The following is a 16715-nucleotide window of genomic DNA, read 5'->3' on the forward strand; positions in this document are numbered from 1 at the left end:
ACAAGTCTGGTTTTCTACCATGAATCTAGGGTGTATGTGTTCACCCCAGATACATGATGTAAGCTTGTTTAGAGCAGACAGAACAGACTGAAATGGCAAAAAGTCACAGTCACTACCTCTTGGACTGTTTTATTCCTTAAGTGGTGTAAGTCACTGTAGCTCCACTGCAGTCAATGGAGCCCTGTCAAGTGACAAGATCATTATGAATCATCCTCTATCTAATCAGATCACTGCTTAAAAATACATGTCTAATCTAACACTAGCAAACTCCCAAACCCAGTCCTAAAAAACCCAGGAGAGTTATTCTGTGAGTATGTTTTAGGTCATTTGATATTCACTGTCTGTGAAATGATTCTTTACTTATCCTTTCTGATTTCTATCTTGCATTTTTTGTAACATCTTCATCAACCACCTGACAGTACCGGTATTAAATATCAAAATTAGTAGCTAGAGATCATTATAGAAAAAGTTGCACCTATATTCTCACAACAATTTCATGCCACTGGATATTACACTGTTTTCTAACACACAGTGAAAACTTACAGTCTTTGGCTTCTGGATTCATGTAGTAATTTCAAAATCAAGTCCACATCCTTTATATGTTCACACATCTCCTACGCTTTTTCACATGCACCCCATGAAGATTTGGATGGTAGTTTGCTAACCAATTTCTTAGGTTAGATATGATTTGCAACATTTGCAATGACTACATATGTGCCATTAACACTGACTCAAGACCAAGCAATTTAAGACAGAGACAGCATTAAGCACACATTTAGCACAAGGAATCAGCATATATATCCTGAGAATCTGGGAGGAGTCTATCTATAGCACACATATAATTGGTAATTAATAATAAACTAACCTGGATTTAAAGGTAGGACAAGGAACATGTAATCTAGCAGTAGAGTTTCTCCCTTTTTCCTTCATTTTAAAACAGTTCCCTCCTCTGTTTTATTCTACTTTCTCCAAGGGGATAAGTGCATTTTGAATGTATTTCTGGAAGCAGCAGTGTTTGAGGCAGCCACTTCTGTAGCTGTAAGTCTGCTACTAAGAAAGCAGTTTCTTCTAGTCTCAAGAGTTTCATTCCCAAGGACAACAGACTCCTAGCTTCAGAGAAGCACATTCACCTAGGTAGGCCACAATCAAAAGGAGAGAGAGACAGTCTCTTCTGTATTGTCTAGGCCAGATGTACTAATATCAAAGTCAAGGACCAAAGCTATAGATGTCACCTGATATGGTAGGAAGAGAGCTCTCTGTGATGTGCTTTCAAGGCCCTAAGCAGTTAAGCAAGCAAGAAGTCTTTTTGTAAACCAAACTGCACTGGATGACACATACTACTCATGTAATTCTAAATGCAGTGGGGAATGGAAGCAGCAACGCTTGTTTGTAGCTGGACCTGGCCCTCCTCTTCCCAAAAATGCATTTCTTCTGTACATCATTGATTTTTTTTTTTTTTTTTTGTAAACACAGCATGCTTTGGATGATACCTCAAATGCAAACAGCTCAAGGATGAAGACTTACAATTTCTTTTTCTCAGTCAATAAATATATAAGCCCATCCAAAAGTTACCATAGGCCTGATAAAGGAGATTGTCTTCCTTAGAGCACTCAGCTGTGAAGTGCATTTAAAATGGTCTGACCTATTATTTTAGGTATGTTGTCAAATACAGATATCTAACAAATTGTAGAAGGTACAGTCCGTGATTAAAAAACAGTAACAGTAAGTCTAAATCAGCATCTTTACCTTTAAATCAAAGTGAGCAATTTTCTTTGAGTGAAGGTAATTCACACCATCCAAAATCTGCTTGATGAATCTGGTTGCTTCTTCTTCACTCAAAGACTCCTTCTGTGCCAGGAAGTCAAAAAGTTCTCCTCCAGAAACTCTGCAAAACACACCAGAAAACATCCTGTTATCTACCACACTGTAAGACATAAAATAAACCTAAGCACAGAAAACTAAAGTCGCAAAAAACCTTCACGCACTTAGAAAAAAGCCACTCTTGCAGACAATCTAGAGTTTTGTGTTCTGGTCCCAGGTGTGCCAAAACTTCCTTTTGGCTTCAGCTCTCTCCCCTGTAAATTAAGGACTACCTTTCCCTAATTCATTGATTCTGCAAGGTTTGATTCATCAAGGATTACAAAGGACCAAAAAAAGATACATTGTTTAATGAATCTACAGACATGTACATATTTCAATAGGTAGACTTTTATGTTAACCACTTCAACTGCTATTTTTCAACATTTTCATTTTGGATGAGACAGAGGACATAGAACAAGTTGTAATAGTCAACAACTGTTAAATAATTACTTCTCTTATCAGTTGCCATCAGAAACATGAGGCAATAAGATCTGCCAACAGAATCTCTTTTCTTTCCAGAACAGCCATTACATTGTCCTAATACAGATTCTTGTCTGACTGACAGGAAAGCATTTATTTTGTGCCGAGTTTTTAGGAAGAAAGAAGATTGTAACAGCTTGGAAGATACCTAAAATTGTTTTCCCAAATCAAGGAAGTGCTATGAGTTTTCACATCAACGTTGAAATACATTCCATGCATATTTAGTACATAAGACTTCTATTTTCATTTTTGTGCCTTGTATTGAGAGCTCCAGTGCTATTTTTCTATATATTATGAATCAAGATGATCTAGATATTGAACTGGGCATTTTTTGCAATTGTTATTCATAATTATGCTTACATTTATTGTTTCTAGTTCACGCTGTCATTGATATTATTGATATATTCTCATACAAATTTACTCTTGGGGGAACCCACAAAGCAGTGGTTGTTCTTGGGCTCAGGTGTACCACTCATCTACTCACCATTCAGAGTGCAAGCACAAGACTTGAGAGATCCAACAGTCGTTTTGGAAAACAAGCTTTTGGCCCTGTTGTCTGATGAAATACCTTAAAAGAACTGGCAGGTTCAAACGCTTTGAGTTAACTAAGTGCTGTGACTCACAGACAAGTTAGATCACACTGTGCACTGCAGAGGTCTTTCGTGCAATCATTCCTCTGACCCCAGGCTCCTACACAACGCTGGTGGTGACAAGATGGTGATTCCCTACTCTGCCTCTTTCAGAGTAAACTATTGTGAACAGCTACAAAATCTGCAAAGAGAAGTCAACTGCAAAAGAGAACAACATGTCAAAAGCCACAAAGACATTGGGCTTATTTCTTAGCTTCTACTGTTGCTGTGGGTGACAGCATACCTTGCTGTTCCAAAAGCAGAGATTTACACAGGACGTATTGACTTGAGCATTGACCACTGAATATTTTTTTGCAGCTCCCACATAGTCAGAAACTTTCTAAGCAACATGAGACAGGACACTTTACCTGGGCAGAAGTCACCTGATGCTTTAATTGTTACAACTAAATGGCTGGCAAACAAAAATAAACTTATATGACCCAGGAATATGTCGCAACTGCTGTCTCTGGCTGCCGCCTTCTCCTTCCTATTAATCTCAGTGACTCAGCCTGTGAGACTCTTACTTGGTCTCTGATTTTCTTTTTAGGTGACACATACCAAGGGTCTTGGCACTACCATCAGTCTTGCTGGACAGGTTTTGTTTTACCCTGTGCACTTCAGGAGCCAGGGAACACTGTCTCCTTTCCTTATTTAGGTTTAGGGGCCTTGGTGCATTAGTTTAAAAATTATTACAGCTGACTGTGACAAGCCAGTAAAAAAATCTGTAAGTAAAACCTGGCAGTGTCTTGGTGAAATCTGTGTACAGAAAGCAGGCAAGTCCCATTTCCTTAATGATTTCTATTCAAACTGCACTTAAGCAATCACCTCTGGCCTGGTCATCAGGAAGCCAGCTGTACCGGGATACTTTTCTTGTACTTTTCTGGAATTTAACCATGTAGGCACACTACTCTCTCTTCCTCTTTTACCCTGTAAAATCTCCTTGGTGATTGTTCCTTAAGGCGGACTCTTTCATCAGGACTAAGAATAAAAAAGTTCTCTCTCGGGCCAGACCGACAGCCCATGTAGCCCAGCCTCTGGTTCTCCAACACCAGCAAAAGAAAATACCACTTAAGGAGAGCACACAAGCTGAGCCACTTTGTGAAAGCCGTTCCCCTCACCTTCCCTGGCACAGAGGACTGTGCTAAGGATGTTAGAGGATACCCTCCTGCCTGGAGGAGGCTGGCAACTTTCTTCTGAGGAATCTCTTTTGCTACACAAAGGAATGTCAGAAAACTGTTTAGCTGCCCACTGTTTAGCTGGAGGTACTTAATTCCCTTTCTCTCTTGCTGCCTCCAAGGCTGGTCACTTAGAACAGTTGGGTTAGCTGCTCAGGGCACACCAGGGATTTTGCCCCAACGGCAACCTCAGCAACATCCTGGGCAACCAGCTACACCTAAAGCATCACTGAAGAAACCGTACAGCCTGCAAGAACGAGGATCACGGGAGGTTTACTTGCTAGCTCCTTGCTGTATTTTCTCTCTTCTCTTTAGTTCACACTAACCTTGAATCAGGCTAGGCAGGGGGAATTTCCAAGGTACAGAATACAACATAAAAATAAAAAAGGAAACAAAAAAAAAAGATTCAGGGAGTCTGAAGTCTATCAGCAAAAGACTCCCTCTTACAACAACTACACGAGCATTTAATTTTCTGACGGTCAGAGATCAGCACACATTACAAACTGTACATTAATCTCCAGTCTCTTGTGGTATAGCCTAAGACATTAGCGTAAGCTGCAGAGATCTTAAAAGGGTAATCTAAAGGAAAATTCAGTAGAAGAGGTGGGATGATTTCTGACTAACAAAGACTCAGGCTTTAAAAACAGGTTTGAGTAAATTGTACAAGAAGAGTGGTAAGCAGTTCAGTGCAGGATCATTGTTATCCAAGTTATGCACCTGAACTCAGAGAAACCCTCAGGCAGAAGAGACTTAGCAATCCCAAAAGCCAGCCATTATGGAATCCCAGAAAAAAAAGCAGTTCAGCACTAATTCCTTTGCAGTAAAACACTCATAACTGCACTACAAGTTATATTTGAACATCCAGGGAAGTGTGTTTTCTAAATCAGCACCACCTGTAGAAGAGCAAATGCTCCTTTCTCAGAGGACCTTAGGTTACAGAAAAATTCCTTCCTCTGGTTCTCTCTCTTTCCCAAAATGGCAAACAAAGAAGCAAACAAATGATACCTTTGCTGTTCCTTCAAAGTCCAATAAAAGACAAATGACAATGCTGCCTTAATTCTTGGAAACAGCTGTTTATTTTGTGTACACAACCTTGCCACTTACAGTAGAGAAGACTGTTTGGGCAAAGCAGCCTCAAGGCAGGGCCCAAGAGACAGAGAACAGAAAGGTCACAAAAAGCTGTAGAGGGCATATCCCTGAACAATGTACACAAAGAAGGGCAAACTGTGTACCTGCCAAACTGCACATAACAGCAGTGGACTTGGCAATGCTCCTCCTCCTCTTGAACAGAGGAAACAGCACCTGTAGAATCAACCCCTGTGCAAAGAGGACATAGTCTTGCCTGTGCCAGCACAGTGAGTTTGGGAGATGGTCAATGTTTTAGCCAAAGCCTCTTTTAAACACCAGGGTAGCTTCTTCAATTAATGAAGAATACTGGGGACATTCTTTTGAAGCAGAAGTCCATTGTAGCTTAACGTAAGATCTGTTGGCCAGGTGCTGTAATGCTTATTTTGATAAACTGCAGGGAGTATGAGACTCTGATATCAGTGTGAGGAGGAGAGATCATCTGTTTACAGAGAGAATTTAATTATCTTTATTAGCAATTATCATAATCCTCAATTTGTATACAGCAGCTGAATGCAGTGGCCTTCAGGTCAAAACTCTGTTGCACCCAGCCTTTTAAAAGCGCAATAAGCTACGGCCTGACAATAGGACACAAAATGTGTCAGGCCATGGGAGGACAGGAAAAAGCAGACGGTAATGAAATGGAAGGCTGTTTTAGCACAAAGTAGCTGCCAGTCAGAAAAAGCACACTCCTTTCCTGTCTTCCAGAGCATGGCTTATAGAGACCAACATTTGGCCATAGACATGTACTTAAAAATTAACAGATGCTTGTCATCACTCACACGCCATCTGCCAGCAGTCACATTAATCTCCAGGAACACTCCCTGGCCTAAATGCTGGCTCCCCTGGAAAGCTACTGGTTATTTCATCTCCCTCAGGGATCAAAGCTTCATTGCCTGGACTCCATACACAAGATCGAGGCAGGTGCCCTGCGGAACATATGGTCTACATAACTTTAGCCACAGTGTCTCCGTATTCCTGATTCGTACATACAGAAAAATTGCATCATTTACTCATTACCTAAAAATTGTAGGAAGTAGAAGACCTCAGGCTGTCTCCTTGCTTACAGCTTTACCTTGGTACCATGAATTGACAGATAAAGGATATGTCATCTTCTGCACAGCTCCTCTAAGACTCAGAGCTTTGTAAACTAGATGATACTGATTTCACAAAAGAGCAGAACACAGCCCAAAAAAGCTTAAACTGAAGTCTGTCTTCCTTCACTACATGACAAATTTCATCCCCTTAGGCCAAGGCCATACATTCTGACCAGCAAAGCTCCATTTATTAGAAGAGCTATTTCCATTCCTGGCTTTGATGAGTACAAGCACTCAATTCTACTCTCTGCTTTGTGTGACAGTGTTCAGGTTTCCTCTGGTTCTCAGTGGAGATTAGGAAGGCTGAACCACACAGATACAATAAATATAAATTTGCAGATGCACTGAGATAATTTACATCCCTTTCAACTCCTTAAGGTAGACCAGCAGCACACACTATGAACTGTACAGAAGGAGATGCTTTGCATATAGGTCTATATGATCATCCATGCATACAGAGTCACTCACTTCTATTACAGTCCTGATCCTCAACCATGAAATACCTGGAATGACAACAAGTCAAGAGTCAAGTTTCATCCAAATTCATTATCCCAGTATAAGTTTGGGTATAAACAGACCCAATCACTTGATGCCTCCCCTTTTTAATTTCTTTAAAAAGTTATATAATTTTATCATGGCAGATTTTTTTTTACTCAGTAACTGACATTAGGTAACTGCAAAGTTTTCCTGAAATGATTCTCAAACTAACACATCAATAGTATCACTATGAAATCTGGGGACATCCAAATGTTCTACAGCTCTCAGCTGCAGGTGCAATGCAGAAGAGCAAGTGATCTTTCTGTGACCTCCCAGCTGCTACAGGGCAAATCTAATATGCATCAGGATGGCTGGCAAGTAGTACTGAGAACAGAAAGCCAAACAGCAGCAGGCAACTTAGTTCCCCTCCTGACTTCACAGTGAAGAATTTACATCCCTGGCACGAGCAGGGGAACGTGAAATTAATTATATGACCTACCTAGAGAGATGACAATTTCCTGTAGCATCTAAACTTCAGTATATTCAGTCTATCTGATAGATCAGTTACTTACTCTAATAATCTTCCCTTGGTATTGCACACTAGTCATCCTGAAAACTGCTGCAAATTGGTTTATCTGTCCTGCTCGAGCTCTGCCAAAGCAACTCTTCATTCTTTTGGGATATCACTAGTCCGTTCCCACAAAACCTCTACTTTAGCCTCTCCAATATAAGCTGAAGTCACATAAACAGGAATAACTCGTCCAATGTCATTTTGACTCATATTGGGTTGCAAGGCCAGGAGGCAAAAATGCTATTTACACAGAGCAAAGCTCTCCTGGCCAGGCTGGAAAGAGGTATTTCTTCTTCATAAAATCATCCTCCTATTCCTCTTTATTGTTAGGGTCCTTTACATGACATTATATTTTACAAAAGTGAAGAAATTCCATCACACATACATTAGTTTCAGCATTGAAGTGACCGCGTAAACTTTACCCTCCACACACATTTCGGATTAACGTCACATAAAGAATCCCCCCAAAACATGACGACTTTGATACACTGTTAAAATGATATGACAGCTTTCCAAAACATGGTCAGGCATGTCTGTCCAAATGGCGGACTTTAAGAATCTCAAGCCAGGCAGACAGACAACACATTCAAAACGAGTTGTGTTATAAGAGATTAAGTTATTAGCCTGTGGTCTGCATCTGTCTCAAATGTTTCACCTCAGTTCCATCAAACATACAGGAAGAGCAACAGGGTATAAGAAATAGCTGATGTCTTTGGGATTTTTATTTCTAGGCTGATGAAACAAACAGCTAAACAGAATTCACGCAAGCAATTTAATAGCTATTGCAGAGACTGGAAATTTTGATACTGCTTCAAATTCTAATAAACTGGCATTTCTCTACATAGTAACACCGATTAGCCAGGTTCTCTCACTTCCTTTCAGTCAATAAGATTAAATACAGACAAAAGCATCAAAGGTGACTCCCCAAAATGCAAACTCATGTTCCAACCAAGCAAAGGCTCCTTATCCAAGGCTTTTTTAAGATGATTCCTGACCACACCTTCAGCTTCCCTGGGCTGTGCATCTATTCTTCCAGGCAGGGCCACACACAGGTTCTACAGAATAAGCTGTTGTCCCCTCAGCCTATAGAGAGAAGCTGCTGCTAGCTGGTTTTAAATCTCTTCTTAAACAGCACAAACCAGTTTGCATTACATAGCCAAGTATGTCTGATAGTCATCCTAAACTAGTAGCCTGGCTATCCAATGGGTCACAATGCAAGGGTGAGGCTACAGCAGCCCACAGATCCCCTGGGTTGGGGGGTGCTCACTTCTCAGCAGGACCTAAATGGCAGGGGTTTTCCCCCATCACATGGGGGAACAAGAGAAGAGTGAGGAGCTCTTTCACTCCCACACTGCTGCTATTCATCCTCAATAGTCAAAAAACTCCTCCCTTGCCTTTCCTCCCTCTTTTCCCCTAGTCTCCTCTAAATGAGGAAAATACAGGAGCAGTGAGAATGGCTGCAAATTTTGCAAAGGACTTGATGGCTTCACATGCATTGGAAGAGATGAAAGCAGAACGAAGAATGAAATGAGCGTTCAGTGGCCATTTGTGCTTCCTCCAAGGTTCATGCCAGGGCAGCACTAGGCAGACATGAGGTAATCCCTCTGCTAATAAACTGTTTTCAAGTTGACAACACTCCCTGGCTCAGTAACAATGGCCTCAGCTGATGTTAAGGTGCACCTGTATCCCCAGGGCACATGGATGAACTGGGGGGCCTGTTTATCAACAACCTCATTCAACTCTCCTGCCAAGATCTGCGAGGCCTGAGAACACAACAGCTCCATTTTAACAGTGCCTTTATGTCCTGGCAGCCTCCGCAGCCCTTTCCGGTTCCTATTTACCTCATCCTACCCCAGAGGATGGGAAGTCCCCTTACTCACAGCTCAAGGATGAGGACCACATCTGTCTTGTTCTCATAGATGTCATGCAACTTGATGATGTTGGCATGCAGAATCTGCTGCAGAATAGTAACCTCCCGTTCAATTTCCTCACGTCTCACTCCACGACGGCTGGCCCGACTCTGACGTTTTTTAATGAACTTAGCAGCATACTCTGTACCGGTGCTTTTTTCTCGACATTTCTTCACTATAGCAAACTGGCCACTGCAAGGACAAGAAGATAACAAAAATTCTCTTAAAGTTTTCGTATAATCACAGCTTCCCAATTAGCCATTCATATACAGAGCTTGATCCTGCAACCCCTGAGCAACACTGCTCACCATAGGAGCTTGTTCTTGGTACAATAGTGAGGTCTGTCAGAATTCCGCAGTTAAAGTCACTAGAGCATAACAAGGTAGCCTCCTGCTGTGTCCGAAATTTAGCAAAACCAAGCAATGTCTGAGAAGAAGGGAGGACAGATGTGACAATCTCTAAAAAACAGTTCATGTTTAAATGAATAAGATCTGCCTCAAAAGGTTCAATTTACCACTCCTTCACAGGGCAATGCTTAAGGCATTCAAGTCTGCAACACACCACTGGATGTTCTGAAAGGACATGCATGCATTAAAGTATTTCTCTTAAGAATAATCTCTCAGAAAAGAACTCAAAGGATTAATAACCCTTTGGAAATGTAGACCTGGCCTCCAGTAACCAATTTTCCAATAAGAGAATTGTTTATTCATATTTCTGCACTTCACTTGATAATTTAGCTGTAAATGTAACTGGAGTAAGTGCAGCTTTCTCACTGCACTTCAAGGACAAAGAATTTCCCACTGTACCAAATAGTAAAGTGGCTACATTACAGTTTAAAAGGCGTGTAGCTGCCATTTGCCAATAAAATTTTCCTCACTGTGACTCCTAAAGTAAGACATTCCAGTCCAACTGTAAAATCTCCCCCTTATCTCCTAAGAGGGAAAGACTTGGAGGACAGGTGATTAACTCAAATAATAGTAACTCTGCAAGTTGCAGCCTTATGTCAGTAGTGGGAACCTTTCAAAATGAGACAGTTGTTACTGACTCTTCAATAGGAAAGTAGAGGATCCTGCTTTGTTCTTCTTTGTGTGAGCTTTTCTTTCTTCATCATGCCCTTGAGAGGCACTGTTTGAACTTAGAGAAGGCACCATATCCACAGAGTTGATGTTCCCTCCTTCTCAATTGTCTTCTGAAAAAAGTAATAAAGCTGCGAGATGTCTTATCAAAATTAAGAAAGAAAGGTGGTCTGCAGCTATAGCAGGATTTGAGTAATATGAATTCTACACAAGGCAAGAATGTGGAATGGAACAGTGATTATTCAGAAGATCCTTTTGCTCACCCCATTTGGAAGGGACAAGGACAACTGTGTTGTATCTTAAAAATGTTTAATCACACTAAAATCATCACAGACATACAAACAAGGAAACTAAATCATAAGCTATTACCATGTGTTTGCATTTAGTCTACACAGGACATGTTAGGAGAGCTACTTCTACCTTACAAAAATTAAGGGAAAAGGATGGTCTGTAGCTAAAGTACTAGAGGGATTTGAGCAATCTGAATTCTGCCATAAATGTGTTGTATATTCTTTAGCAATTCACTTTTGCCCCATCAGCAAAACAGGAAAGAGACTTTCTTTCTTCCACACAATATGCCTATGGATATTTGTACACTACTTAGCACAAAGGTGTCTATCTCAGTTTGCTGCCTCTGCAAGAGAAATACTAAGGACAACCAGTGCTGCGCCATGCAATGTAATAGGCTCTTGCCCAAAGTGACTCCGAAAAGCAGACAAAAATCACACTTAAACAGAAACACATTTCTTTTCATGAAGGATCACTCAACAGATTTAAACACCTGTAGCTTTTTAGGTTTGATTTAAACTTGTAATACTCAAAATTAAGCAAAGAGTAGTGGGCACATAGATTTAAATATATATTAACTCCTTAGGGTTGATTAATGAAGATAACTTCAGACTAACAAGTATTTAGGTATGTGAAACTTGCATGGCTTGAGGTTTCATCAGAAACTCTAAATTTCAACTAGTCTTTACTAAAATCAAGTTAGGGTAAAGATTTCTCACAGAATTAATGCAAAATTGCCTTGTTCGGACACAAACACTGTCCAATTCCCAAGTTTTCCTTAGATCTTAAAAAACTGAAACTCAAAAATTGAAAGGGTTAAAAAGAAGAAAACCTAGGTTAAAGCACAAAAAGCACTGATGTTAATTCTTTCAAATAAAACTGATGCAGACTCACTGCTCTGCTAGCTCAAGCACCTCCAGCTCAAGTAACAATGAGGAGTAAGAACATTTGGTCTTGACAAACTTTAATCAGTCCAAACATAAATGACGTCAGACCATTCCATTCAGGATGAGTTTCATTCACTTACTGCTCTCTCTCATTGCTCAATAGGGAGCCCAGTATTTTCACTGATTCAGTTAATTCAGTAACTTTCATTCAAAGTATTAAAATAAACTACACTCATTTTTAAACGAATATGTATGTTCTGATGAACCTTCTCGTACCTAATGGTACCTCAGAATTTTTTATTACTTTACATTTCCATAACTAACTACTAGTGCAGACCTGGACATAATGATGTGTAAAGTACATAATAAAATGGGACGCTGAATTTGAGCTGGTGGAAAACAAGGAGCTAGTGGGGAAGTGTTGTAGTGGCAAGAACAACTGTCAAGGAAAATTACTCAGCAGCATTCAGAGATTGTGTTTGATAAGTCTGATGCCAGGCTGCTGCTGACAAGTCTTGGAGCAATATCTTTGCAATAAAAGCTACAAGAGTATGAATGGAAAGAAAAGTTGACTACTTTTGTTTGGACACTAGTTAAAGAACTTCATAGCCCACCTGAGTACATCTGTGATTTCAAGCAGCAAGACCAGTTTATTACCACTCTCAACCTCCTCTGCCAGAAACTCTAAGATGAGGATTACTTCTTGTTATTCATTTTTCCATTGCTAGATTACAGGAGGGATTTATCAAACTCCCTTTTGGCAGAGGGAAAGAAAAAGACAAGACCACAGAATCCATCTTGCAAACAGGCCATGTATGTACTGTTACAAACACTACCATGGTGGTTTAGCATATCAGCTAGCTGGAGAATTGAGCCTATGGATAAGGTCACCCACTTCAGTCCGCCTTTTTTTAAGTGTACAATGCACCTTGTGATAACAGTGAGAGGAAAAACCAGCAAGCTGTAAATACAGAATAGGACTTTAGTTAAACAAATTTTGGCTAAAACTATTGCTTCATGAAAGCTACATTTTGTTTTGGCAACTTAATATCAAAATGGGGAGGTAAGCAATATCTGCAGAATCTCAGTGATTTGGAGGCAAGGAGCCCCTGCTCAAATCCGTGCTCCACCCTTTTCATAATAATTGGAATGAAAAACATGGAAACTAAGTCTACCATATGCATACCCCATATCCTACCAAGCATTCCTTAGTCAGAAAAGGCTCAGGCTTTATCAATGAATAGTTGATAAAATCATACTTTTGCAAAAAAGTCAAAAATATTTCACTGCATTTCCAGCATGGAGCGGAAATAAATTTTAAAGTTCTAGTAAGCTATATGGCCAGGAAGCCACAGTCAACTACTAAACAAGAAACCTCTGAGAACAGTGCAAATAGTTACCCTTGCCTGGCACGTGTAAAGCCTAACAGGTACGCAGATCCTACCACCAAAAGAACTATCTTATCCAAGGCCTTGTCTCCTCAGATTCACAAGTCTCTGCCGATGTCCAACCTCTTTACAAACAGACAAAACAAGACAGTGAGCTCCTTTTTATACCCAAGAGCAGCCCTCTTCTCCCCTGCCACAATGCACTGTATGTCTGAGATCTCACTCTGCAAGAATTGGCAGGTCTCCAGTCCCAGAACACATGTTTAGTATCAGATATGTCCTTACTCAGGGCATTATATCCAGACTTGCAAGGAAAAGACTCATCTTACAGATAACCTTAACCTTTAGCTACTGTGAATTTATCAGCCAGGATCTCTTTATAAGAATCGCAAACAAACTCATTAAGTGCAACCCCCCATGACTACGCTGTAGAAACACTGAGCTGTTATTGTTTTCAATATTATTATATCCTTCACTGGCTTGGTAAATGAGAGATGCAAGTACAGTTGGAACTTAAATTATGCAGCATACACAGCAATTATATTCAGAACCTTATAATTATATAATGTACTTAGTGCTTCATTAACACAGATGTCTGGTTGGAGTCTGTCTTAAACCTACAAAGGCAAAGAAATTAAAAATTAAGGCTGTCACTTGGTGCTCAATTGCTCTCAAAAGCTAACACTCCACAGCAGAGGCAGCCTCTCATTTCAAAGGGTTCAAACGATGCCAGACAGCCTGAAGTACTTCTTTTTGTTTTTCATTTTCATGTATCCTAAACACTTCTTAGGAGAGAGGTAGGAACGGATAGGACAAGTGTACTTATCCCTTTAGGAATAACCAATCACAAATGGAATCGAGACTGCAACATTTGTCAAATCCATTAATTCATTCATATTTCTGCCTCCTGATTTTACCATTACGTGGTAAAAAACGTAAAAAAACGGTTTTTCTCTAGAAAACTTGAGAATGAAATTCCTGCTACAAAATCCCTAAACTTGCCTTAAACATTCTGCTAAAAGAGTTAATTCGCTAGTGCTGAGAGCTGTTTGTGTAAAACATCATGGGTTTCATGGTTTTTTTGTTTGTTTGTTCATTTTTTGCAAGACGTGTCTTGCTTGATCCAGACTTTCTAAAGAGACATGGTACTAATGTTGCTGTGTTTGCTTCCTTGAATTCTCTCTGGGGACATAAATTTTGCCAGCAAAGTTCAGGGAGAAAATATTATTTTATGAGTGCTTTTGCATTTAACAAGTCCAGTAATACTGTGGATTTTGTACATTTTGTTTGCTTAAAAGCTTACAAAAATAATAATGACACAGCATAGGAATTCCTGTCTTTTCCTCTTACATATTGTCTGGGACAACTGTTCATCACAATACCCATTTCCTTGTAATCTACTATTTCCCCCTGCATGCGTACCCACAAACACAACACTACCTGCTCCTGTCCCAGTCTTTATGCCGTTTCCTTTATCCCTTAAAAATAGGCTTTTGCAGACAGTCTTTACTGAGACAGTTTGTGACTGAGTAGAAGAGGTTGCAAGCCACAGGGAAAAATTCAAATGCCCAATTTCTTAGCCTAGGACATTTACAACAGTTACAATGTAATTACCCACCATATTGTCTATGACCCACACTTACCCATTTCTCTACTCCACTGCAGAGCACATTTGCTTTGCCCATGCTTGTTGCTGAATTCCCAGGGTCTTTATTAAAGTATCAGAGGGTAATGCCAAAATATTTTCCAACCACCTTGAAGACTGCTGTCATAAAGCAGCAGCTGGTGTATCTCTCCACACAAGTAGCCCAATGCTTTGCCAGGCACTGATATGCTGAAGCACACTAAGAGAAGAGCTAACAGCTGGAGAAGGGACAGGCAGGGAGAAAAGTCTTTGAACAAGTGTTAAAGGGGTAGCATATTGCTCTACTTTTCTACCAGACAGTTATGAATGTACTAATGAATAGTTCATGTGGAGGCCCATACAGCTATGAAAAAAAGAGGATGTCTCACCAGTATTTTGCAATCACAGTCAGACACACTTTGGATTTCTTGTACTACAGAGCTTGTAAAGTCAAGGACCAAGACAACAGCATTTCTGCGCCTCCTAATGCATCTCTGTTCAGCACGTAAGAATCAAACAGCATCAGCTTTCCAAAATTTTCAATCCAGGCTGAGTTACAGCACTGAGAAATTAAGCCATTTTCTTGATTTCACATGGGGAGTCTGTGACTGATCTTAGACTTGAAACTCAATTTCACAACCCAGATGTCCAAATTTCAGCCAAATGATTTCGCCAAAATTCATGTTTTTTAGTATATCACTGAAATGAAGATGACTTGGATCATAAACAGCAGTATTTACAACACACACAAGATAAGTTCAGAGGCTGACACTTCCAATTTTTTTTTTTTTTTTTTTTTTAAGAAATGAAGTTTGTTCCCTTTCAGAAATATTTTGGACAGCTGTACAACAGCCTTGTCACAGATTCAGCATAGGCTGTCCTCAATTGTGGTAACAGCTGAAGAGTATAAACAATACCAGCTGCAACCTGTCAGTTATAATATAATTAAGTAAAACATCAAACCTGTCCTTCATTAATAAGGGAATTTATCCTAGCAATGAAGACAACCTATTATTCACATTGCTACTATCATCTCGGAGATTTGTCACTGAGTAAGAACACAGAGACAATATTACTGGGTGGTTTTGGACTCTCTTTTCAGAAGTATGCTTTAGAGGAGTACAAGCTCAGCTTATTTAATTGTTGTGCAGTTCAGGAGAGGATGTGGGAAGGATGTGGGGAAGAGAGAAACTGGACAATCCAGAATAACAGGATAACTTCTTGCCCGTATTTCAAAGTTTATTTTTAATACTGGTTCTGGAGGGTAATGCTCTGGGGCAGAATTTGACTTGAGAGAATGACAGAAGTGCAGCCTGCCAGTTTTGAATGCCTTAATGCGTAACAGTGGTATTGCTACAGAGCATTAGAATAAAGAGAGCCTTTAAGCAACTGTTTGTATACGTATTAGTTTGTACGAATCTTCCTCTGATATTCCAGAAACACCGCATCACTGAGTAGCTGTCATGAAACACTGAAAATATGTAAACAAAATACTGGAGATGACAGTACAGGTTACCTGACTCCAGTCAGGCTCTCTGAGGCCAGAGTGGGGAGAAGTCAGGAAGCTGATTCTGTCTGTCAAGAAGAACAAACTATTTCTTCCCCAAATACCAAACATATGTTCACTTTCTCCATGTTCACCTATTTCTTTATGTCCTGTCCATATTCATCTTAATTTCATTCATTAAAGAATTCTAAAAAAGAGGATTTTTTTTTTTTTTCTGGTAGTTGTTAAAACTTGAAATTCCCATAAAATAGATGATACGTTAGAACTTATTAACAGATAGACTTTACACTGAAATAATGTTTTCAAGGAGCTTTTTGAAGAGTAAGTGAACCTGGCAAAGGACAGCGCTCTGGCATTCTGCCAGTCAAGAGGCGATGCTCAATTCCCTAGATGAGCCAGGACAAGTTACTTTGGAACAGATTTGCAAGGGATTTTAGGCAGCAACCTCCCACTGACTTTAACGGTAGTTAGGTTCCTACACACTTGATGGAAAATAACATGTCTTTCTGTACTTCATTTCCCAAAGTCTGTAAAAAGCTACTGGAAAAATGAAATAAAATTATAAGGGGTAAGCATACAGCTGGACCTAAAAATTAATTTCATGTCTCTAGACATCATTAG

At 39.9% G+C, this 16715-nt stretch overlaps 1 protein-coding gene across 2 annotated transcripts in view; it reads right to left on the minus strand.

The window, feature by feature from the left end:
• Window positions 1–16715, minus strand: part of DAPK2 (death-associated protein kinase 2) — a 45399-nt gene that overhangs the window by 16252 nt on the left and 12432 nt on the right. For both annotated transcript variants that reach the window (XM_009584295.1, XM_009584294.1), the window contains exons 2-3: window positions 9295–9516; window positions 1747–1885 (exon numbers count right to left, since the gene is read on the minus strand). In XM_009584295.1, coding sequence (XP_009582590.1) covers window positions 1747–1885; window positions 9295–9516 — 361 coding nt within the window. The remainder of the gene's footprint in view (window positions 1–1746; window positions 1886–9294; window positions 9517–16715) is intronic.

The sequence above is a fragment of the Fulmarus glacialis genome, unplaced genomic scaffold (assembly GCF_000690835.1).
Source record: "Fulmarus glacialis isolate BGI_N327 unplaced genomic scaffold, ASM69083v1 scaffold27668, whole genome shotgun sequence".
Classification (NCBI taxonomy): Eukaryota; Metazoa; Chordata; class Aves; order Procellariiformes; family Procellariidae; genus Fulmarus; species Fulmarus glacialis.